This window comes from Oncorhynchus gorbuscha, linkage group LG02, assembly GCF_021184085.1.
Source record: "Oncorhynchus gorbuscha isolate QuinsamMale2020 ecotype Even-year linkage group LG02, OgorEven_v1.0, whole genome shotgun sequence".
NCBI lineage: Eukaryota > Metazoa > Chordata > Actinopteri > Salmoniformes > Salmonidae > Oncorhynchus > Oncorhynchus gorbuscha.
In genome coordinates, this window is record NC_060174.1 from 91727419 (window position 1) to 91752818 (window position 25400).

Genomic DNA, 25400 nt, shown 5'->3' on the forward strand with positions numbered 1-25400 from the left:
CGTTTGACATGTTTCTGTGGACATAATGGAAACTATTTGGAATTTTCTTCTGCGTTGTCGTGACCAATCTTTCCTGTGGATTTCTGAACATAACGCGACAAACAAACTGAGGTATTTTGGATATAAAATCATCTTTATGGAACAAACGGAACATTTGTTGTGTAACTGGGAGTCTCATGAGTGAAAACATCCGAAGATCAAAGGTAAACGATTAATTTGATTGCTTTTCTGATTTGTGACCGAGCTACCTGATGCTAAGTGTACTTAATGTTTTATCGTGCGATCGCTAAACTTACACAAACGCTTGGATTGCTTTCGCTGTAAAGCACAATTTCAAAATCTGACACAACAGGTGGATTAAAAAAGGCTAAGCTGTGTTTTCCTATATTGCACTTGTGATTTCATGAATATAAATATTTATAGGAATATTTAGTGTATGTAGCGCTATGCTATTCAGTAGTTGTTGATGACACTTATCCCGATAAGGGGATTGCAGCCATAACAGGTTCACCCAGAAGCCAGCTGCACCAATGTGTCAGAATAAACACTGTTCATCTGAACGGCGTCAGCCTGCAGGCACCCGGCCCGCCACAAGGAGTTGCTAGAATACGATGAGCCAAGTAAAGCCCCCCTGGCCAAACTCTCTCCTAACTTGGACGATGCTGGGCCAACTGTGCGCCAACTGTAATGCCTGGCAAGGAGCCACGAATCAGATCGGCCCCTAAGGGACCACCTGTCGGGAGCTGTCCACAATCCGGGATAATTCTCAATGCTTTCACTCTATAAGAAAGCCAATGTTGAGGGCTGTAATGGATTGACTTCATATCCACTTTTGAATTGTGAAAGTCTCTTTAGGATCATGGTAATGACAGCTAACCTTATTGGGATAATTTGCAGTGTTCAACCAATTTTAGCCTACCACACTAACTCTAAGTGTTCTATGCATCATGCACACACAAAGCAAGATCCACTTGCATCCCTATACTGTTGGGCCACATGAGACTTCATGAGGGGTAGATTTCTGTCTTTTCTATACTGTAGAACTGAATATAATTCTATGGTTCAGTCCCCCATGGTAGGTAACACTTCAGGGAGAGGCCCTTGAGCGTAGCAGGTTGCTATCACTAATACCTGATAACAGTCATCAGACACAGATACACTGGGGTGGGACTGATCCTTCCACAGCTGGCAGTGCACCCCACTACACAACACACCGTGCCACTCTGAAGACAGTGTCTTCCTCCCAACCTTCATCCAATGTCAGATCACAACTATTAGAGGGATTAGGGTTTACAAGTGCTGGGATGAGGATTGGATGCGAAGAGTGTGTGTGGGTGTGTGTATGTGTGTGTGTGTGTGTGTGTGGGGTGGGGTGTGTGTACACACTACAATCACCACAGGAAGTCAAGCACTGGTCCACGAGTCACTGCTAAAGGAATTTAGAAGTAGTAGAAAGGCTCAGATAGCCTCTTGGGTTGCTAGTGGCTCAGTAGGCTACCAGTTGTATATACTGGTTTACAGTCAGCACTTCACTGGTCTCTATGGGCCCAGAGATGTGATTAAGTGTTAATACCGTAGGCTACATATCATGACCAAGTGGTTATCCTCTCTTCCTTCTGCTAAATTCTTCTCCTTCCTGTCTCCTGACTCTGCCTCTTCGACCCCTACTCTCCTCCCTTTTCACAACTTTTGAATCTAACTGTCCCCTTTCCTCCCGGCCGGCCGGCCCAACCTTCCCCTCCCGCTCCGTGGCTGAGTGACTCACTGTGTGCTAACAGAACAGGGCTGCAGGCATCTGAATGGAAACCTAAACTTCCGGAGGACCTATCTTCCTTCCATTCCCAACTATTTACCTCTTCCTCTGTATCTGCTGCTAAAGCCGCTTTCTATCACTCTAAATATCAAGCTTCCTTCTCCAACCCTGGGAAACTCTTCCCTCCTTAATCCTCCACCTCCTCCCACTCTCTCTCTCTGCGGATGACTTTGTCAACCACTTTGGAAACCCTGATTAAGAGCACCTGCTGCTCATCTGTTGTTATTTATAAATGCTGTTATGAATTATAAGAAAATGTCATTATGAAGCTTTTTGAGTGAAAACCCATTACACGTCTTTGTTTGTCTGAATTCATGGGTATTACGTACCAGCTAAGCTTCTGGGGAGTGCGCGATGGTTCTCTTTTGATTAGTTACCTTCCTAAGTTCTCACATGTCACCCCACTCCTCCGCACACTACACTGGCTTCCATCTTCCAAGACTCTGGTGCTTGCCTATAGAGCAGCAAGAGGAACTGCACCTCCTTACCTTAAGGCTATGCTAAAACCCTACATCCCAACCCGAGCACTCCATTCCACCAACTCTGGTTTCATGGCCCTTCCACCCCTATGGGCAGCTCCTGCTCAGCCCAGTCAAAGCTGTTCTCTGTCCTTGCACCCCAATGGTGGGAAAAGCTTGCCCTTAAAGTCAGGACAGTGGAGTCCCTGCCCTTCTTTCGAAAACGCCTGAAACCCTACCTCTTTGAAGAGTATCTTAAATAACTCTCATGGCACCTCCACCCCCATTAATGTCACACCATTAAATATAGTTTTGTATTGAAGATTTTCTGCAACATGCAGCACTGATTAAAAAGTAAATGGTTCATGTTTGTTGCATTGACATAAAATATTTGAAAGAATGTGATAAGAATGATTTGACAGGATGTTAAAATGTATGATTGAAAATTAAATACAGAGTGCAGTGAGTTAACATTTTATGTGAGGTACCTTAAATGTGACCATGTTAACCTTTACAGCCAATCCAGATGATTTTATAACAAATGCTACAGCATAAGCAAACTGAGCACCATTTATGGGCATTAGCTACTTCAAGTGGCCTATTTGCAGTCAAAATATGTTTGGTGATGTATTCTAACACTGAAAACAACCATTTTAACACTTTCTGAAGAGCTAGAAAAGTATGGATAATTGTGCAAAACTTCCTGAAAGATTGTCTATATATGGCTAATGGCAGAGAGCCTGGTTGCCTCCACCATCCCTTTTCTAGCGAAGCATGGCCAGTGTTCTCAAAAAGCACCACTTTCTCCCTCACTCTCAACGAATGAAGTGCTTTAGGTTTGGGGCTCTGAAATAGCAGTGCGGAGATAGACCAAACATATATCGATGAAAATTGATTTCCGTTGTGAGACCCTCTGCTTCCAGGCCTCTTCTCTGTTTTCCACATGTCTTTTAAAGGACGACTCAAGTACCAGTACTTTTAAAGGACAAAGCGCTACAGCCACGGTTATTTATGTTATTTATGTAACCTCCCTTTTAGGTATCAAACGTATCCTTGAAAAGGGACAGGATGTGCGTAGTGTACTAACCATGTGGAACATGGCAGCAGAATGTCATTGGGTAACGTCAGCAGTACTTGTAGTTCTGAACCCTATCTTTCATCTTGACCCCCGGTATACTGAAGGAGACATGTCAGGAGAGCAGCTGGTGTATGATGACAGATGTATGATGATCGCTCCAAGATGGACTAAAGTTTGTGGAGGTCAAAATGTATTGTATTACAATTTATTTTAAAACGTTTTAACAATAGCAAATAGTAGCTAGCTAGTTAGAAAATATAACATAATTCATGTATGTATCACTATGTAAGCTTGATCTGTTTTATACAGGTCGGAGCTGCCCTTTCAGACACGTCAATCTTGGAAATAAATAATAAAAACACACAACAAAATATTATGTCAACTAGCAAGAGACAAGGAATATTAGTCATCCATAAAGGGCATGTTCTACAACTCATAATATCCATGACACAAATGCTTTGTGTGCGATTAAACCGCATCATCGGAAAGATCTCAATTGCATACTTCTCGCGTCATCCTAACTCCTCACTCTTAATCTCCTTCTCAAAACCCATTGGATGAGAAGGTCAGAGGACATGGACTTCTGGCTTTCTCTTCCAATTGGTTTTGAGAGGAGATATGGAGAGAGGACGTGAGGAGTATGCAATTGAGATCTTCCGATCATCTGCTCTTCAGCTGGTGTCACATAAGCACTCATTCCCCTTGTGGCGTGTGAATGTGGACATTAGCATTTTACATACTGAACCGATAAAGCCGTGACAAACTCGCACACCGACAACAAACAAAGCACTTGAAACGCATGCCAGCCATCATATCCAAGTAAACACAGTGGCTCAAAAACAAAAGCAAACATAACCGGGCCCCACTGACAACACCACCAGATGGCAAATGGGTCCATTTTGTAGCGGCAGAGGGGGGGAAGAGACTTTATCCGTTGCCAGTAAACCGTTGCACAGAAAGTGCTCATAAACAAAGACATTACGTGGACCCCATGGACCGAGTACACAAATAACAGCCCCGTAATGTGGTTAGTCTGGACTCGGGCTAGTTCTGTTAGCCTGAGGGTGGCCACAGTAGGAGAACACTGGACTCCACAGTCAGCCATTATCAGATGACAGCTGGCAGATAGAGTCATAATAGGATTTTACTAGGGTCGAGAAGATACCAGTATCGCAAAATTTTTTTTAAACAGAAAGCAGACCAAACTCTTCGGTCCTTTAAAAACCTGCTGTATGTAAAATATTGTGTGAAATAGCTTGGAAAATAAATACATGTGACTGGATGACAACATAATGATGCTTGCTTCCCCCCACTGAGCAAATTTCAGGTCTGCTGAGCGCAAAATTCCGTGCAACTTCCAGTGCACATTTATTGTGTGCACGCTTATTTTACCTTCCAGCTGATGGCGAAACCAGAGTCGCACCGCATTATTTCTGCCTCATGCACAAATTCATGTTGTTACTCCTATCTATGAACAGAGAAAGTGAAATATCCCTCCATATCAAAAAAGACCCAACCCGCTAATGCTAACACCAATGCAAGCCAATAGATAAACTTTCCTACTCATTCATTACTGCTGCAGTGCTTGTTGTGGCGCTGTGTGGAAATAGGAAGAATGCGCTCAGTTGACAGTGCTGAGTGACAGTGACACTGTTGACAGAGCTGAGTGAGAACTTAAACATTAACTCACTCATAAAAACAGCAGCTATTTGCTGTATTCGTTGACAGCCTCTCTCTAGTCATGGTTTTAAACATTTTAAAATCTTTCAATATCATCTTTGCTGTAGCTTTCTTTTATGCCTGCTATGTTACTGCAGACACGGTAATCAGAACCATCCGATTGACCAGCAGTAGGCCTATAGTGCACTGGATTTGCTCTCTGGGCCCGGAAGGCAGAGTTTGTAACTTCAGACACATGAAATGTTTTTAAAAAGCAACACTTCCCCTATCTTGCACGCAAGGCAGCTGAATCGGGTGCACCTACGCCAACAGCCCGAGACAAATAAAAAAAATAGGAACACAAGGCTTTATCGTTGTTTTTTTACAGAAATGTTTGACGATCGCCTAGGGACGCCTTGGAGATCGACCAGTTGGTGACCACTACTCTAGAAAGTTGAGTGAAGTTCAATCCCGTTGACCGGTTGGTGACCACTGCTCTAGAAATTTGAGTGAAGTTCAATCTCATGCTTCTCTCTGTGGGTTAATATTTCTTCCAGCGGCTGTCCCGGGGGAGCTGCTGGCACGCAGTTTAGAGGGAACATTGCTGGTATCATCCCGGCCCTAGATTCTACTGTGCGTCCCTGGCTGCTCAAATCCCTCTCTCACCTGATAGTCCAATGGGATTGCGCCCAGGAAACAACATGGCACTTGACACATCCTCCATCACATTCTCCCTTCCTGTGCATCATAACACCTCCTCACTAATCTCTCTCTCACTTAGCAGTTCAAAGGCAAACAAATCCCTTTGGCCTGCGCTTCTACCCGGAGAGACACTGAGGCTGCCCAGGCGCGACATCTTAGAGGAGGCAGGAGCCATGCAATTCGCCTGCCATGAGCACATCCTCACTTCTAGCCCTGTCAACACATGAGCTCGATGCACCATAAAGGGGAGAGAGGGAGGAAAGAAGATGTAAGTAACACCATTTAAAATGGCGCCACACAGTCGTGATGAAAAGGTTCACTCTCTCGGCCTCCGCGTCTAATCATCGGACCGAGGCGTTTAATTAATAACGTTGTTATGTGTGGAAAGGGTGGGAGATCCAATTGGTTCTGATTACCGTTCGTGGGTGGCGAGGGGGGGAGAAGGAAAGGGTTGGTGGTGGCTCTGTGGGCGATCAGAAAATGTTAACTGTGTTTTGTCCCTCCTATTTACCTAGCCAGAAGGTAAATAGTGGAAATAGAGGGAGGGAATCAGAAAGAGAGAGTGATTGGGTGCACGGGAGAAGATATTTCGGCTGGACTGCAACACAGATATTCGGCAGGATTGCAGTGTTGAAGATGCAAACAAGTGGAATACGCTTCATCCCCTCCTCCCATGACACTGGTCTAACCAAATCCTAGTCTACTCAATAAAAGGCTTAAAGGTCCAGTGCAGTTAAAAATGTAAACCTTGTGTGTTTATATATATACACAGTTGAAGTCGGAAGTTTACATACACTTAGGTTGGAGTCAACATTTTTTGTCCGTTAAAATAACATCAAATTGATCAGAAATACAGTGTAGACATTGGTAATGTTGTAAATGACTATTGTAGCTGGAAACGGCTGTTTTTTTAGGGAATATCTACATAGGCGTACAAAGGCCCATTATCAGCAACCATCACTCCTGTGCTCCAATGGCATGTTGTGTTAGCTAATCCAAGTTTATCATTTTAAAAGGCTAATTGATTATTAGAAAACCCTTTTGCAATTATGATAGCACAGTTGAAAACTGTTGTGCTGATTAAAGAAGAAATAAAACTGGCCTTCTTTAGACTAGTTGAGTATCTGGAGCATCAGCCTTTTTGGGTTTGATTACAGGCCCAAAATGGCCAGAAACAGAGAACTTTCTTCTGAAACACATCAGTCTATTCTTGTTCTAAGAAATTAAGGCTATTCAATGCGTGAAACCAGAATAGAAAGAGGAGTGGGAGGCCCTGGTGTACAACTCAGCAAGAGGACAAGTACAATAGAGTGTCAAGTTTGAGAAACAGACGCCTCACAAGTCCTTAACTGGCAGCTTCATTAAATAGTACCCGCAAAACACCAGTATCAACATCAACAGTGAAGAGGCGACTCTGGGATGCTGGCCATTTAGGCAGAGTTGCAAAGAAAAAGCCATATCTCAGACTGGCCAATAAAAGATTAAGATGGGCAAAAGAACACAGACACAGAGACTTAGACTCTCTACAGTACAACCCAACATTGCAGAGTTATGTGCATCCTTTCAAGCACAACCTTCTCATTAACCTGGGGTGAGTTATTCACACTTTTCAATGAACAAATAAGGTTTTATATGTAAGATGGTTAAATAAAGAGCAAAATTATTGATTATTATTATATTGTTATTTGTGCCCTGATCCTATAAGAGCTCTTTGTCACTTCCCACGAGCCTGGTTGTGACAAAAACTCACACTCATTCATATGTTTAATAATTTAATTGTATAGTGTGTGTGTGGCAGGCTTACAATGATGGTAAAAACAGCATTAGAGAGTGCGCTGACCCTGGTGCTAGAGGGGGTACACAGCTGGAGGTTGAATGTTTGAAGTATGGGACTATAAAAAGTTTGGGAACCACTGTTCTAAGGCATCTCAGATGACTCCTTCCTTGTTTGTTTCTTGTTGCTTCAAGTGTGTCTTTCTAATTGCTCTATTTGTATTGCACATCTCACATAACACACGGCTTCATTACAATTAATTTGCTCCTCCATGTTGCCAATTTGTGCATCCTCGTGCTCATTGCAACAGTTACCGTTGATGCCGAAGAAGGAGCACTGTGAAGAGCAGCCAGGAGGATTGTGGTTAGAAAACACTGTTCACCACACTGTGTTCTGGTCCAGTGCCCTTGGGGCGAAGCAGAAGCACTCTACGTGCTAATGCGTTTCCCCCATTCTGTCCAAGACAATCAGATCTAATTGTTCCAAGTTTGTACAGCACCAGATGAGGCATATGATTTTAGCAATAGTGTATAACCACTATCCACCTGTTGGCCATGAAGCACCTACATGTTTCTAACATTCTGTCCAAGACAATCAGGTCTAATGGCTCAAAATCCATTCAACAACAGACTAAAGCATATGCTCTCAGCAGCCATACCAGTACCATACTAGTACCACCTGTCCTATTGCCTCTCTAGTCTATTGTTGAAGGTACTTGGACCTGGCACTTCTGTACAGTCTGTATCCAACCTACACTCACTATTGCACTTTGAAATAATTATGTCACAACTAGGCCTAGTTGTTTTGGCCATACCGTAAGTAAATGTCAGTGTTGGAAAAAGTACCCAATTGTCACACTTGAGTAAAAGTAAAGATACCTTAATAGACCTCTTGGAACTCCCTCTCCGGGATCCGGGAGAATTGTCATCAACTGACACTAATTAGCATAACGCAACGGACAAAAAATATATAAATAACTACAAATATATTCATATTCATGAAATCACAAGTGAAATATATTGAAACACAGCTTAGCCTTTTGTTAATTACCCAGTCATCACAGATTTTGAAATGATGCTTTACAGCCAAAGCAAGACAAGCATTTGTGTAAGTTTATCGATAGCCTAGCATAGCATTATGCCTAGCTAGCAGCAGGCAGCTTGGTCACGAAAATCAGAAAAGCAATCAAATTAAATAGTTTACCTTTGATGAGCTTCGGATGTTTTCACTCACGAGACTCCCAGTTAGACAGCAAATGTTCATTTTGTCCCATAAAGATTATTTTTATAGCCGAAACACCTCCGTTTGTACTTCACGTTTGGTTGAGAAATCCACCGGAAACTGCGGTCACGACAACGCCAAAAAATATTCCAAATTATATCCATAATATCGACAGAAACATGGCAAACGTTTTTTTATAATCAAGCTTCAAGGTGTTTTTCAAATATCTATTCGATAATATATCAACCAGGACAGGTGGCTTCTTAGTAGGAAAGGGGGAAACAATGGTCGCATTTGTCTTTTACGCACAAAACACTCCGAGAGCCTCCAGCTGACCACTGACGCAATGTTGTCGTGCAGGCTCATTTTTCAAAATAAAAGCCTGAAACTATGTATTGTGACACTAGACACATTAGGGAAGTCATAGAAAAAGGAAGCTGGTTGATATCTCATTCACTGCTTAATAAGGGACGCATAGGAACGCAGAGCTTTCTAAATAAGAGTCCCTTCCTGATTGGATTTTTTTAGGCTTTCGCCTTTAATATCAGTTCTGTTATACTCACAGACATTATTTTTACAGTTTTGGAAACTTTAGAGTGTTTTCCATCCTAAGCTGTCAATTATATTCATATTCTAGCATCTTGCCCTGAAGAAATAGCCAGTTTACTTTGGGAACGTTATTTTTCCAAAAATGAAAATAGTGCCCCCTAGTTTCAAGAGGTTTTAATAGAAAAAAAGTGAAAGTCACCCAGTAAAATATTACTTGAGTAAAAGTCTAAAAGTTTTTGGTTTTAAATATACTTAAGTATCAAAAGTAAATGTAATTGCAAAAACATACTTAAGTATCAAAAAATAATTTCAAATTCCTTATATTAAGCAAACCAGACGGCACAATATATACAGAATATATATATATTTAAATGTAATATACAAACATAATTTACAAATTAAGCATTGTGTTGAGTGAGTCCACCAGATCAGAGGCAGTAAGAATGACCAGGGATGTTGTCCTGATAAGTGTGTAAATTGCACCATTTTCCTTTCCTGCTAAGCATTCAAAATGTACGTACTTTTGGATGTCAGGAAAAATGTATGGTGTAAAAAGTACATGATTTGTTTAGGAATGTATTGATGTAAAAGTTACAGTTGTCAAAAATATAAATAGTAAAGTACAGATACCTCATAAAACTACTTCAGTAGTACTTTAAAGTATTTTTACTTAAATACTTTACCCCACTGGAAGCAGTACAAAACAATTAGTCCTCGACAATGTAAGCCATTATATAACGGTTGAAGAAGGGCGTGATTCCACTTCAAATCAAGGACACCTTAATGCCGAGTGCAACGCCATGTTCCTTTCCCCTCTCGATAAGAGAGCTTTGCGCTGTCTGCAAGGTCATAGCTCAACATCTGTCAAAATCAGCCTATTCCACCCACTCCGTGCTGTTGCCATTCCATCCCCCAATCTGGTGCAGGATTATAGGATAGGCAGGGCATCCCTAAACCCTCTGCATGTCACTCTGTATAGATTAAGCCATACAAGCCTGTCATGCTGTCACACTAACCTTTATTCACTATAGTGTTAACAAGACCCACAACAGAACCCATTGGAGGGAAATTTAGGAAATAGATAACAGGTCTGTAAGAGTGACATGCTTGAGTGACACTCACATGTCAGTGGTTGGACAGCCTGCACAGTCATCAACAGGGTAGCTTCTTTGTAACATTGTCAATAGTGTTTAGTTGCCTGACTCACACTGAATTCTTCCACTGCTCTATCGTTAGTTGCATACTTCAGTCCGAGACTGCCATTATTGAAGTTGATTGTGGTGATGTTAAAATGAGGGATGTTGTACAAAACAGAGTCATCAGCGATGGGATAATCTCTAACCAATTAGAGTATCAAAACCAATACCAAACTATAAAAACGTCGCTTTAACCATGTGTGTTCTGGCTCTGGCCCAACCTATCAGTTTCTGGGACTAATCAAAATAAAATCAAACTTTATTTGTCACATGCTTTATTTGTCACATGAAATGCTTACTTACAAGCACTTAACCAACAAAGCAGTTCAAGAAAGAGTTAAGAAAATATTTACCAAATAAACTAAAGTAAAAAATTATAAAAAGTAACACAATAAAATAACAATAACGAGGCTATATACAGGGGGTACCGGTACCGAGTCGGTGTGTGGAGGTACAGGTTAGTTGAGGTCATTTGTAGGTAGGGGTGAAGTGACCATGCATAGTTAATAAACAGCGAGAAGTCGCGGTGTACAAAACAAATGGAGGGGTGGGGTCGGGTGGGGGTGGGGTGTCAATGTGAATAGTCCGGTGGCCATTTCATTAATTGTTCAGCAGTCTTATGGCTTGGGGGTAGAAGCTGTTAAGGAGCCTTTGGTCCTAAACTTGGCGCTCCGGTACTGCTTGCAGTGCGGTAGTAGAGAAAACAGTCTATGACTTGGGTGACTGGAGTCTCTGATAAATTTATGGGCTTTCCTCTGACACCACCTATTATATAGGTCCTGGATGGCAGGAAGCTTGGCCCCCATGATGTACTGGGCTGCACATCATGGTCTAGAAAGGATTTCCATTCTTGAAATTTTCAGGGAAGTACTCAGATCAAGACTCATTTGCTTTGAAGAACCTAACATCCATAGGTGTGGTGTAACGTTTGTCTGGAGTGTTTGGGTAGCTGGGCAAAGTGATTAGTGCTCTCATAAAGGATTTGCTTTTAGAGCATTCAGACAGTGGGTGACACGAAAACCACTCACTGTAAGACACAAGAAATTCAAAACGGGCTTGTCACAGGAGGTGCATTCTCTTGGCAGAAGAGACTGGGGCATATGCAAACACACGTCACACACACACGCACATACGAACACAACAGTAGCTTGATACTAATAGCTCATACTGTATGTGCACACGCACGCATACACACGCACAGACAGACACAGACAACAGGAGCCTGCCAGCCTCGCTGTTTGGCCGGCTGCTTGCGTGTGGATGTAAACAGCCTTCGTGCCGAGACTCAACAGCATGCCTACGAATCCGACTGGAGCCCACTACACACACTGAGTATACAAAACACTAAGAATACCTGCTCTATCCATGACATAGACTGACCAGGTGAAAGCAATGACCCCTTATTGATATCACTTGTTAAATCCACTTCAATCAGTGTAGATGAAGGGGAGGAGAAAGATTAAAGAAGGATTTTTGAGCCTTGAGACAATTGAGACAAGGTGAGGGTGAATGGGCAATACAATACATTTAAGTGCCTTTGAACAGGGTATGGTAGTAGGTGCCAGGTGCAAAGGCTTGTGTCAAGAACTGCAACACTGCTTGATTTTTCACACTCAACAGTTTCCCGTGTGTATCAAGAATGGTCTACCACCCCAAGGAGATTCAGCCAACTTGACACAACTATGGAATGCATTGGAGTCAATATTGGCCAGCATCCCTGTGGAACGCTTTCGACACCTTGTAGAGTCCATGCTAGAGGTCGAGGCTAGAGGTATGATTTTTCAACGCTGATGCCGATACCGATTATTGGAGGACAAAAAAAGCTGATACCGATTAATCGGACTATTTTTAATAATGACAATTACAACAATACTGAATGAACACTTATTTTAACTTAATATAATACATCAATAAAATCAATGTAGCCTCAAATAAATAATGAAACATGTTCAATTTGGTTTAAATAATTCAAAAACAAAGTGTTGGAGAAGAAAGTAAAAGTGCAATATGTGCCATGTAAGAAAGCTAACGTTTAAGTTCCTTGCTCAGAACATGAGAACATATGAAAGCTGGTGGTTCCTTTTAGCATGAGTCTTCGGTATTCCCAGGTAAGAAGTTTTAGGTTGTAGTTATTATAGGAATTATAGGACTATTTCTCTCTATACCATTTATATTTCATATACCTTTGACTATTGTATGTTCTTATAGGCACTTTAGTATTGCCAGTGTAACAGTATAGCATCCGTCCCTCTCCTCGCTCCTACCTGGGCTCGAACCAGGAACACAACGACAACAGCCACCGTCGAAGCAGCGTTACTCATGCAGAGCAAGGGGAACAACTACTCCAAGTCTCAGTGCGAGTGACATTTGAAATGCTATTAGCGTGAACCCCGCTAACTAGATAGCCATTTCACATCACATCGTTACACCAGCCTAATCTCGGGAGTTGATAGGCTTGAAGTCATAAACAGCAGAGCTGCTGGCAAAACGCATGAAAGTGCTGTTTGAATGAATGCTTATGAGCCTGCTGGTGCCTACCATCGCTCAGTCAGACTGCTCTATCAAATCATAAACTTAATTATAACATAATAACAGACAGAAATGCGAGCCTTAGGTCATTAATATGGTCGAATCCGGAAACTATCATCTTGAAAACAAGACATTTATTCTTTCAGTGAAATACGGAACCGTTACGTATTTTATCTAACGAGTGGAATCCATCAGTCTACAGTTACATTGCACAAACTTCAATGTTATGTTATAATTACGTAAAATTCTGGCAAATTAGTTCGCAATGAGCAAGGCAGCCCAAACTGTTGCATATACCCTGACTCTGCGTGCAATGAACGCAAGAGAAGTGACACAATTTCACCTGGTTAATATTGCCTGCTAACCTGGATTTATTTTAACTAAATATGCAGGTTTAAAAATATATACTTCTGTGTATTGATTTTAAGAAAGGCATTGGTGTTTATGGTTAGGTACACGATGGAGCAATGACAGTCCTTTTTCGCGAATGCGCACTGCATCGATTATATAAAACGCAGGGCAATAACTTAGTTTATAACTAGTGATTATGATTGATTAAGTTTAATGCTAGCTAGCAACTTACCTTGGCTTCTTACTGCATTCGCGTAACAGGCGGGCTCCTCATGAGGCAGGTAGTTAGAGTTAACTAGTTGGACTAGTTAACCGTAAGGTTGCAAGATTGAATCCCTGAGTTGACAAGGTAAAAATCTGTCGTTCTGCCCCTGAACAAGGCAGTTAACCCACCGTTCCTAGGCCGTCATTGAAAATAAGAATGTGTTCTTAACTAACTTGCCTAGTTAAATAAACATTAAATAAAGGTGTACAATTTTTACAAAAAAATAGGCGTCCAAAATTACCGATGTCTGATTGTTATGAAAACTTGAAATCGGCCCTAATTAACTGGCCATTCCGATTAATCGGTCGACCTCTAGTCCATGCCACGACACATTGAGGCTGTTCTGAGGGCAACCAATGTTTCGTCGAGAATGACGCAAAGTTCTCCCGGGACTGCCGAGAATGACGCAAAGCTCTCCCGGGACTGCCGAGAATGACACAAAGCTCTCCCGGGACTGTGGCGCAGAAGAAAGAGCCCACAGAAAGAAGCACGATATTGAACTTCACTCAACTTTCTACAGCAATGGTCACCAACCGGTCGATCCCGATCGACCTCCACGGCATTCCTAGTCGATCGACAACCATTTCTGTAAAAAACCCAACTATAAAGCCTGGTGTTCTTATTCATTTTTTAAAATTATATTTGTCTCGGGCTGTTAACAGTAGGTGCACCTGATTCAGCTGCCTTGTGCGCCGGGTAGGCGAACTGTTGCCATTTTGAACCATTTCATGTGACTGAAGATACAAATTCTGCCTTCCTGGGGAGCAAATCCAGTGCACTATCAACCTACCACTGGCCAATCGGATGGCTCAGATTACCGTGTCTGCAGTAACGTAGCAGGCATAAAAGAAAGCTACAGCAAAGTTGATGCTCTGAAATTTCAAAACGTTTAATACCATGACTAGAGAGAGAATGTCAACAAATAAATCAAAGAGCTGCTGTGAGTTCATGTTTAAGTTCTTACTCAGTACTGTCATCCCTTTTATAAGGCACAAAATGTGCATTCTTCCTATTTCCACTCAGTGCTACAACAAGCACTGTAGCAGAAATGAGTGAGTAGGAAAGTGTATCTATAGGCTTGAGTTGTTATTATTAGCAGCTTGGGTCTTTTTTAATATCAAGGAATATTTCACTTTCTCTGTTCATAGGTGTAACAACATGAATTTGTGCATGAGGCAGAAATAATGCGGTGCAAATCGAGTTTCGCCATCAGCTGGAAGATGGTGTCCCTTTTTGGTCAGTGTCAGTGGAGGAAAGGGAGAGCGGAGGGATGTTGAGAGGTTGACCCTCAGTCTGCTGCTCTCTCCCTCCGCTGAGACTGACCATCAGATGCAGGCACGATCAGCCCAGTAAAATAAAAAGCGAATTATTTAAATGTACGATCACTCAGGCATGCCTCACAAGTAATCAAACAACAGATGTATTACCGGTGTGATCATATAGCCTACCTTAAATTTAGAAATCTATATTTTTTAAATGGCCTGAACAACAATGCATTGGCAGGGCAATTCAAACAAAGACATTATGCAGTGATAATGTATTGGGCCTATAGCAGACTGCACAAACCTCATTGCTCCAGTACTATTTTGTATTGGTTAATGTTGCATAGGCTTACCTTCTTTAAGTCATGTAAAAAAAAATCTGAGCGGTAGATCTCGGCTTGTATTTTGCCTCAGAAAGAGATATTGATTCAGAAAAGGTTGATGATCACTGTTCTAGAGTTTCCCCTGTTAACACAAGCAACATTTCCCTTTACTGTGGCAATTGTGATTGAATCAAAGCAATAGCCACTTTCAATGCAACATACCCAAACAAAACAAACTATGCAAGAGAATTTGTTGTAGATAATATAATAATATAATAATATATATAATAATAATAATAATAATATAATAATAATATAATAATAATAATATTATATGCCATTTAGCAGACGCTTTTATCCAAAGCGACTTACAGTCATGTGTGCATACATTCTACGTATGGGTGGTCCCGGGATCAAACCCACTACCCTGGCGTTACAAGCGCCATGCTCTACCAACTGAGCTACAGAAGGACCAGAATACAGAAGGACCAGAATAGAATGCATCGGAGTGCTGCATAAACAATCAGCGCTGCAGTAGGCCTATAGACAAATAGACCTATCCAATATATATTGATCTGTGCCATTTACTTTGAACTGGACTGGGTTTACAGCATGAGCGGTCGTTGATGTACTTGTTTTGAGATCAAAGCGAGAGTTGCATGTAACCACGTATGCACATTCTGTTCATATCCTTTGCTAGTTAGTGAGTTATTAGCCCAGGTAAAGATCATTTGTAGGCAACAATAGGGGAGTGATTGCTGTTGTAGGAAGCACAAATTGTGTACATTTTTAAATAATCTAGAAAAAAGTGAGTCGGGTAAAGAGCTTTTTTTGGTCATAAAGGGGAGATTTTTTGAGAACAAGTTCTCATTTACAACTGCGACCTGGCCAAGATAAAGCAAAGCAGTGCGAGAAAAAAACAACACAGAGTTACACATGGGACAAACAAACGTACAGTCAATAACACAATAGAAAAATCTGTATACAGTGTGTGCAAATTAAGTAAGGAGGTAAGGCAATAAATGGGCCATAATGGTGAAGTAATTACAATTTAGCAATTTACACTGGAGTGATAGATGTGCAGATGAGGATGTGCAAGTAGAAATACTGGTGTGCAAAAGAGCAGAAAAACAAATATGGGGATGAGGTAGGTGGTTGGATGGGTTATTTACCGAAGGGCTGTGTACAAGTGCAGTGATTGTTCAGCTGCTCTGACAGCCAATGCTTAAAGTTAGCGAGGGAGATATAAGTCTCCAACTTCAGTGATTTTTGCAATTCGTTCTAGTCATTGGCAGCAGAGAACTGGAAGGAAAGGCGGCCAAAGAAGGTGTTGGCTTTGGGGATGACCAGTGAAATATACTTGCTGGAGCGCGTGATACGGGTGGGTGTTGCTATGGTGACCATTGAGCTGAGATAAGGCAGAGCTTTACCTAGCAAAGACTTATAAATGACTTGGAGCCAGTTGTATTTTGAGACAGACTTGAATAAGCTAAGTAACCAATAGGCAGAGGGTAGCATGATTTGTCTGATTCTCTGTAACAATGGTATGGGTATAATAATGCAGTTTATTTTGTAAAGTGATTTCTTGCATCAAACAACAACAATATTTCTGGTTACCTCCTTCTCCGAAGAACAAGTGGATAAACAGGTTAATGTCAATCCCTGCTGTCACGTTCTGACCTTAGTTCCTTTGTTTTGTCTTTGTTTTAGTATGGCCAGGGCGTGAGTTGGGGTGGTCAGTCTATGTTCCTTTTTCTATAATTTGGGATTTCTGTGTTTGGCCTGGTATGCTTCTCAATCAAAGGCAGCTGTAAATCGTTGTCCCTGATTGAGAACCATACTTAGGTAGCCTGGTTTCTCTTTTGAGTTGTGGATGATTATTTTCCGTGTCAGTGTTTTATTCCACACGGAACTTTTTTGTTTTTGTTTTTTCACGTTGTCGTTTAATGTTTTGTTCAGTGTTCATTATTCTTGGTCTCATTAAACTCGGTTTTTCTAATGACTGCCTTGCCTGATTCACCAACTACTTTGCAGACAGAGTTCAGGGTGTCAAATCGGAGAGCATGTTGTCCGGTCCTCTGGCAGTCTCTATATGGGGGTAACACAGGGTTCAATTCTCGGGCGGACTCTTTTCTCTGTATGTATCAATGATGTTGCTCCTGCTGCGGGCGATTCCCTGATCCACCTCTATGCAGATGACACCATTCTGTATACTTCTGGCCCTTCCTTGGACGCTGTGCTATCTAACCTCCAAACAAGCTTCAATGCCATACAACACTCCTTCCGTGGCCTCCAACTGCTCTTAAACGCGAGTAAAACCAAATGCATGCTTTTCAACCGTTCGCTGCCTGCACCCGCACGCCCGACTAGCATCATCACCCTGGATGGTTCCGACCTAGAATATGTGGACATCTATAAGTACCTAGGTGTCTGGCTAGACTGTAAACTCTCCTTCCAGACTCATATCAAACATATCAAATCTAGAGTCGGCTTTCTATTCCGCAAAACAAAGCCTCCTTCACTTACGCCGCCAAACTTACCCTAGTAAAACTGACTATCCTACTGATCCTCGACTTCGGCGATGTCATCTACAAAATAGCTTCCAATACTCTACTCAGCAAACTGGATGCAATTTATCACAGTGCCATCCGTTTTGTTACTAAAGCACCTTATACCACCCACCACTGCAACCTGTATCCTCTAGTCGGCTGGCCCTCGCTACATATTCGTCGCCAGACCCACTGGCTCCAGGTCATCTACAAGTCCATGCTAGGTAAAGCTCCGCCTCAGTTCACTGGTCACGATGGCAACACCCACCAGTAGCACGCGCTCCAGCAGGTGTATCTCACTGATCATCCCTAAAGCCAACACCTCATTTGGCCGCCTTTCATTCCAGTTCTCTGCTTCCTGTGACTGGAACGAATTGCAAAAATCGCTGGAGACCTTTACCACCCTCACCAACTTTAAACATCTGCTATCTGTGCAGCTAACCGATCGCTGCAGCTGTACATAGTCCATCGGTAAATACCCCACCCAATTTACCTACCTCATCCCCATACTGTTTTTATTTATTTACTTTTCTGCTCTTTTGCACACCAGTATCTCTACCTACACATGACCATTTTATCATTTATCACTCCAGTGTTAATCTGCAAAATTGTAATTATTCGCCTACCTCCTCATGCTTTTGCACACAATGTATATAGACTATTTGACTTGTTTATTGTTTACTCCATGTGTAACTCTGTGTTGTTGTCTGTTCACACTGCTATGCTTTATCTTGGCCAGGTCACAGTTGTAAATGATAACTTGTTCTCAACTAGCCTACCTGGTTAAATAAAGGTGAAATAAAAATAAAATTAAAAACCAAGATGAATACTTACCACACTGCGTATTGGTCCGATCCTTGCTACTCCTCCTCAGAAGAGGAAGAGGAAAGCCGTTAAACCTGCATGTCTTTTTTTCAAAAGTCTCATGGAATGTAGGCCTACATTGAACACCAGCCATTGGCTGCTACTGTAGACTGTGAGTGCAACTCAATATTAAGAAGGTGTTCCTAATGTTAGGAATACTCAGTGTATATCCGGCCTGCTAATTTACAACTACTCAAAGAAGGCATGAAGCTTCGGCACAACAAGCACATAAGCCCAGCCTTTTCACATCACGTGTAATCACATCACCTTTCTTACACTGGTAGAATAATTATTTTTGTTGATCTGTGCTTATGGTACCTACGGAGGTCTATAATGTATCAGTGCAGGAGTGCAGTATTGTATGCAGGGAAGGAAGCAACAGCCGCTCTGCGGCAGCAACAGTTGGCTCTCAACAGTCAAGAGTTAGCTACGCCACAGACAGGGAGATGCACAGACACACCGGCACGCGGCAACAACAGATGGAAGGAAATTGAGAGTGGAGAAGAGAGAGGTCAAAAAAGACACAGCCACACCAGATGGTCACTCGGCAACCAGACACTGAAGGAAGGAACGAAGGAAGAAAAACAGGACAAAAGAGAGAAAATGTCTCTACTCACTTGAGTCGTCCGAGTCATAGCCCTCCACGTCCGGTTCCTCCTCCTTCTTGCCAGTCGCCGCAGGTGTTGGGGCGGCGGCACCGCCAAACACCCGGTCCGGGTCGTCGCCGGTGTGGGAGTGGGCCGGGTCATCCCCAGAGTTGTGGCTGGCGGAGGAGGAGTGCAGCGAGCCGGCTCGGCTGAGGGCGGGGGGTGCTGTCGGGGGGAGACCCCGCGGGTAGCGGGGGAAGTAGTCAGAGATCTGCTTGATGGGCTGGATGGGGCCAGGGCACACATCAATGGCCATGTGCTCCTGGATGCTGATGGTGGTCTTCTCGCCTTTGCGTTGTGTCATGCATGCGGTCCCTTGGAGCGCCCACCCAGCCCAGTCAAGACCCAGTCAAAACAATAACTATTCCCCAGGTGTCCCCAAATATACAAAAAAGGCTCCTCGAAAGTAAACACCAATGCCAGCCAGAGAAAAAAAAATGAAATTTGAAGTTGTTCCTCTGAAGTCTATCCCTGAAAAAAAAGCCTGTAGCCTGAGTGGAGAGAGAGCTCTTGGCTGTTAGTGAGATGAGTAGGTCCTGGTGGCTCCTCGGACTCCCCCCCTCTAGCTTGTGCTGCACTGGGCTACATGGAGAGCCGTGGCTGGTCCGCCCTGCACGCTCTAACCATGCTGTCTGTCTGCCTCACACACTGCTTCCTGCCTGCTCTCTCTACCTCTACAACACACACTGCACACGGCTGCCGTTTGTTTGTGTGCGCGAGAGAGTGAGAGAGAGAGAGAGAGGGTGGGTGGGGTGGGGTGGGGGGTGTCATTGAGGAAGGAGGTGGGCTCAGCTGATGTCACCTCTTAGCAACCGAGCAGTAAACAGGGACCGCCGGTGCGGGTACTTAATTATGCTATTAGTCCCCATCCATCTGTCAAAGAGAGGGAGGCTCTGCCGTGTGTGTGTGTGAGAGAGAAAGAGCATAAAGAGAGAGACTGCAGAGAATACCTATGCGTGCGTGTGTGCGCTTGCCTGTGTGCTGTAGAGTGAAAGATAAAATGTGTCTTTGAGGGAGCTCGTCTCTGATATAGGAGCACTACCGCAAATGTAAGTGTGTGTGTGAAAGAGACGTGAATAGCTCCGTGTGAGTGTGGGGACTGTAGAGTATAGGCATAATGTGTGACTGTAAGGAAGAGTGTCTGTGTACTTATGAGGAGCGCAAGCGTTCCTGCGTGTATATATGTATGTGTTTGTGAGTGAGAGAGAGAGCGAGCTAGCGACAAAGAGAAAGGAAGAAAAAATAAAGAGAGGCAAAGTGTTTTGTGTGTAACACACAGGGAGAGAGTCGGACCCTGGGGTATCTCTGACCAGACCATGTTTGGAATTAGCAGTGAGACAATTAAACATTGGTCACCTTCTATCAAACGAATCTCTAGAGCAACAGGTGCTGGATAAAAAAGACCAACATAATTACAATTAAGAATTTAAAAATGGAATGTCTGTGTAATCGCGTGGTAACACTGGCTGTGTTTAGATAGGCAGCCCAATTCTGTTTTTTTTTTCATTCATTGGGCTCTGAAGAAAATTCTGATGTGATTGGTCAAAAGACCAATTAGTGGAAGATCAGAATTGGGCTGCCTGTCTAAACGCAGCCTTAGAGCCCAGATTGTTGTGGTTTCAATCCCCACAACCACCTATGATGTTATCAGGTCTTAATTTAAAATCAGTCCTTTTAAACTTTCCTAAATGAACTCACGGTTACGTAGAGTGGGAAAACAACCTCCCCTTGGGTGGGATGTCATTACTGTTTTTGAATTTTCTAACTTTTTTATATATGCCATTTAGCAGACGCTTTTATCCAAAGCGACTTACAGTCATGTGTGCATACATTCTACGTATGGGTGGTCCCGGGGATCGAACCCACTACCCTGGCGTTACAAGCGCCATGCTCTACCAACTGAGCTACAGAATTTTCTACCTTTTTTTTTTCTTCCTACCTTTTTTTGACTACATAACATTAACAAATTGTCATCGTGGTATGGTGCTGGAGATAACGTATGAGTTTAAAAAGTAGTGAAATATCCATTTACGTGAAACAAATGTGACTTTAAATGCCTTCTGCAAAGCACTGTGTTTGAAAATGGCCCACAAACATTGATTCTGTGTGTTTTTTAGATCTAGACTGTGCTCAGCCTTGGTTGTTCATCGTGGCTGTTGACACAGGTAGTGTGACAATGCTGACAAAAGTGAACAGCAGCTGTCAAAATGCAAATGGTGATGCATTGATCACATTGGGAATTTAGACATCTATAAGAGTGACTTTAATCTCACTTAAAAGATCATGAGTCCAGACGACATCTGACAAGCTTGACAGGAGTCAGAAAAGTCATTTAACCTATTCATCAACAAATCACCTGATCAAGCAATCTGTCAACCTGCCAATCAAAATGTACATTAAAGAAACCTATTGCAAAAATAACCAGCAAAACTATGAAATACATGTCCTAATTTAAATATAAATGAACCCCTTTTGACTGACGTTTAGCGATTCAGAGCAATTAAGCTATTAATGAATTAACGGTGTGTGGTGGCCATTCTTTGAGGGAAAATACACAATGAGAGCAAATCTCATTAATTCCCAATCTATTTCTGACAATACCTCCAGCGGATTTCTCTCTTTGAGACTGAAGAGACTGATGATGACAGGCACATTTAAGTCACTTTCACTTTCCCAAACTTTACAACAGCAACAAAAAATTAAAATAACTAAAAACACCCAAGTCCATTGTGCCGAACATCTAGTATGAGCCCCCGTTGGCAGAGGGGTGGGAGAGAGAGAGAGAGAGTTGATGGACTGCATTTCTTATAAAAACAATATTTGAGGGAGTTGACAGACAGGCAACACTATTGGTGAGGACATGTTGATGTGAAATAGATTGACGAGATGGTGGCAAATGGCGTGCGATATTTTGCTTTCCATCTGGGGTTTAATGCTCCGAAGAGACAACCTCTTGTTGCTTTTTTCCTTCAAGGCTATTTTATGTATCTGGAAATGTGCACTACAAGGGAAGACTTTGAAGGTTCTATTTTTTTACGTGCTAGAGACACTGGTACATTTGAAATGCCCTTAAACCTCACTTGCTAAATGTTCTGTTACAGTTAAGGGTATATTCCTGGAAATGTTCAAAGTTTACCAGTAAACTACCAGAATGTTTGTATCTTTCAAGGATTATATGTAATCTATCACAAGACACCGAGTGGCCCCTTTCCAGTACTTCAGATTATCACAGGTGTCTAATTATCTCTGGCCCTCCATGTGGCCTTATCACATACGAAATATATTAAATAATAAAGAAGATTTGGAAAAATAATTTGAATGACTAAGCTGTAAAACATTATGTAAGCAATAAGGCATGAGGACCCGGGGATTATCGTGTGATAACTCCCGACTATTGGCTGTTCTTTCGCTGAGGGCCGGGAACAACCCTTAAGAGGGAGTTATCCCACGATAATCTCCGGGTTCGAGGGCCTTATTGATGTTATAAAACGGTTGCCAACATTTAAAAAAAGATGAACTACATGTTTTCATTCATTAGTAAATGTGTTTTATTTCATCCTTCCATCAGACGGGCAAAGAAAAGGTGTTAGTTCTGAGGTTGCTAACCAAACAGGCTGGTCGTTAATTATGTTGGGACGTTTGGACACATCATTTTATTTTTCCATCCTGCAGTGGATCATTCTGGTCTGGAGCCTCAGCTGCCTATGGACAGACCCCAACCTATGTAACTCATCTTTTTAATAATTTAGCTAGCTACACTGGACAAAAATATAAACGCAACATGTAAAGTGTTAGTCCCATGTTTCATAAACTGAAATCACTGTTAGTGGGTGTTTATCTTTTGCCAAGATAATCCATACACTTGACAAGTGTGGCATATAAAGAAGGTGATTAAACAGTATGATCATTACACAGGTGCACCTTGTGCTGGGGACTAAAAAGGCCCTCTAAAATTTGTCACACAACACAATGAAACAGATCTCTCAAGTTTTGAGGGAGTGTGCAATTGGTATGCTGACTGCAGCAATGTTCACCAGTGCTGTTGCCAGATAATTTTAGTTTTTATTAATTTGGCCGTATGTCCAACTGGCCTCACAACCACAGACCACATGTAAGGGATGGTGTGGGCAAGCGGTTTGCTGATGTCAACGTTGTGAATAGAGTGCTCAATTGTGGTGGTGGGGTTATGGTATGGGCAGGCATAAACTACGGACAACAAACAAAATTGCATTTTATCAATGGCAATTTGAATGCACAGAGATACCGTGACGAGAACCTGAGGCCCATTGTCATGCCAATCATCCACCACTATCACCTCATGTATCAGCATGATAAGCAGTTCTTCCATGGCCTGAATACTCACCGGATATGCCACCAATTCAGCATGTTTGGGATGTTCTGGATCGACGTATGCAACAGCGTGTTCAAGTTCCTGCCATTATCCACTTCGCACAGGCATTGAAGAGGAGTAGGATAACATTCCACAATCAACTCTCTGCGAAGGAGATGTGTCATGCTGCATGAGGCAAATGGTGGTCCCACCAGAAACTGACTGGTTTTCTGATCCAACAGATGCATATCTGTATCCCCAGTCATGTGAAATCCATTGATTAGAGCCTAATTGATTTAAATTGACAGATCTTATATGAACTGTAACTCAGTAAAATCTTTGAGATTGTTGCATGTTGCTTTTATATTTTTCTTCAGTATAGTTCCCAATGAAATGAAAAAGTGTTCATGAACATTAATCCCTTATTTATTCTTCATCTTGTGTGCAATTTCTCACTGACACTGACTCTGCATTATCCACAGGGTAACTGTCAACTTCTGAGTCTGAAAATGGACACTGGAGGCGAAGGAATCTGCATTGTAAGTATAATTTCAATGTATTTTCAGACATCATTTTAGAAAATAGACAAGTTAAGTGCAGAGAAAATGTGTACATTGTATTTTAGATGCAACCTTCCAGTGAGTCCCATAACACAATTGAACAATGGACCAAATTATTTGAGCAAAGAAATGTAAATGATTGAGTTGTCAGTAATGAGTCATTCATTCACCACTGCATCCTGTATCAAAAGGTTGTTTTGTAGATCACTTCATTATTCCTTTTTTTTTACAAAGCTCTACTACACAAGCTTCCAACTTACCTAACTTCGTTGCTAACATATAAAAGAATGAGCTACCAAACCCGCTTGCAGGATTGGTTAACACGAGGTCCCTCTGGTCTCGACCAAATTAGGTAAATACTCCTTTAGTTTTAGTGTCCCTCATTGTTGGAATAACCAACTAACCAACTTGCATCTTGAATCCCTGCCACCGCTACGGCAGGTTAAGACTCTGGTGTTGAATTCATTCATTGAGGATTGCAGTTGGACCACCTTTACTCCACACACAGAGAGGTTATTATTGTTTTATTTGAAATGTTACTTTTACTTTCTGTTTAAAACATTTGTACTCAGGGCACCATTGGGAATGAGACCCTGGTCTCAACTGGGCTACCCTGAATAAATCAAAGTTAATACATTAACAAAAGCTTTTCAATGTTTACCACAACATTCTATTGTTATTTAGTGAGGAAATGTCATGCATTACATTTATATGTAGCCTAGCTACAGTATGTAAGGTAAAAAGTTACATTTTCCATTCATTAAAATACATGGCAACACATATTCATGAAATATATTTTACTAGCTACTACAGCATGCTGTCAAAATGTATTTTAAACATATACAGTACCAGTCAAAAGTTTGGACACACCTACTCATTCAAGGGTTTTTCTTAATTTTTTAAACTATTTTCTACATTGTGGAATAATAGTGAAGATATCGAAACTATGAAATAACACATATGGAATCACTTAGTAACCCAAAAAGTGTTAAACAAATCTAAATATATTTTATATTCTTCAAAATAGACAAAATGCCCTTTGCCTTGATGACAGCTTTGCACACTCTTGGCATTCTCTCAACCAGCTTCAACTGGAATGCATTTCAATAAACAGGTGTGCCTTGTTAAAAGTTATTTTGTGGAATATCTTTATGTTTGTATTCTCATATTTTATTACTTCTTATTGTAGTTGCATTGTCTAGAAGGAACCTGCAAGTAAGCATTTTGTGTATAAAAATGGCAACAGAGAAGAAGGCAGACGTTTTACGTG

General features: G+C 41.9%; 1 protein-coding gene across 1 annotated transcript in view; it reads right to left on the reverse strand.

The window, feature by feature from the left end:
• LOC124013046 (double C2-like domain-containing protein beta) overlaps positions 1-19916 on the reverse strand; it is a 152075-nt gene extending 132159 nt beyond the window's left edge. The window contains exon 1 of the mRNA XM_046327168.1: positions 19211-19916. Within this exon, the coding sequence (XP_046183124.1) occupies positions 19211-19544 (334 nt within the window). The 5' untranslated portion in view covers positions 19545-19916. The remainder of the gene's footprint in view (positions 1-19210) is intronic.
• Between the last annotated feature and the right edge of the window lie 5484 nt (positions 19917-25400).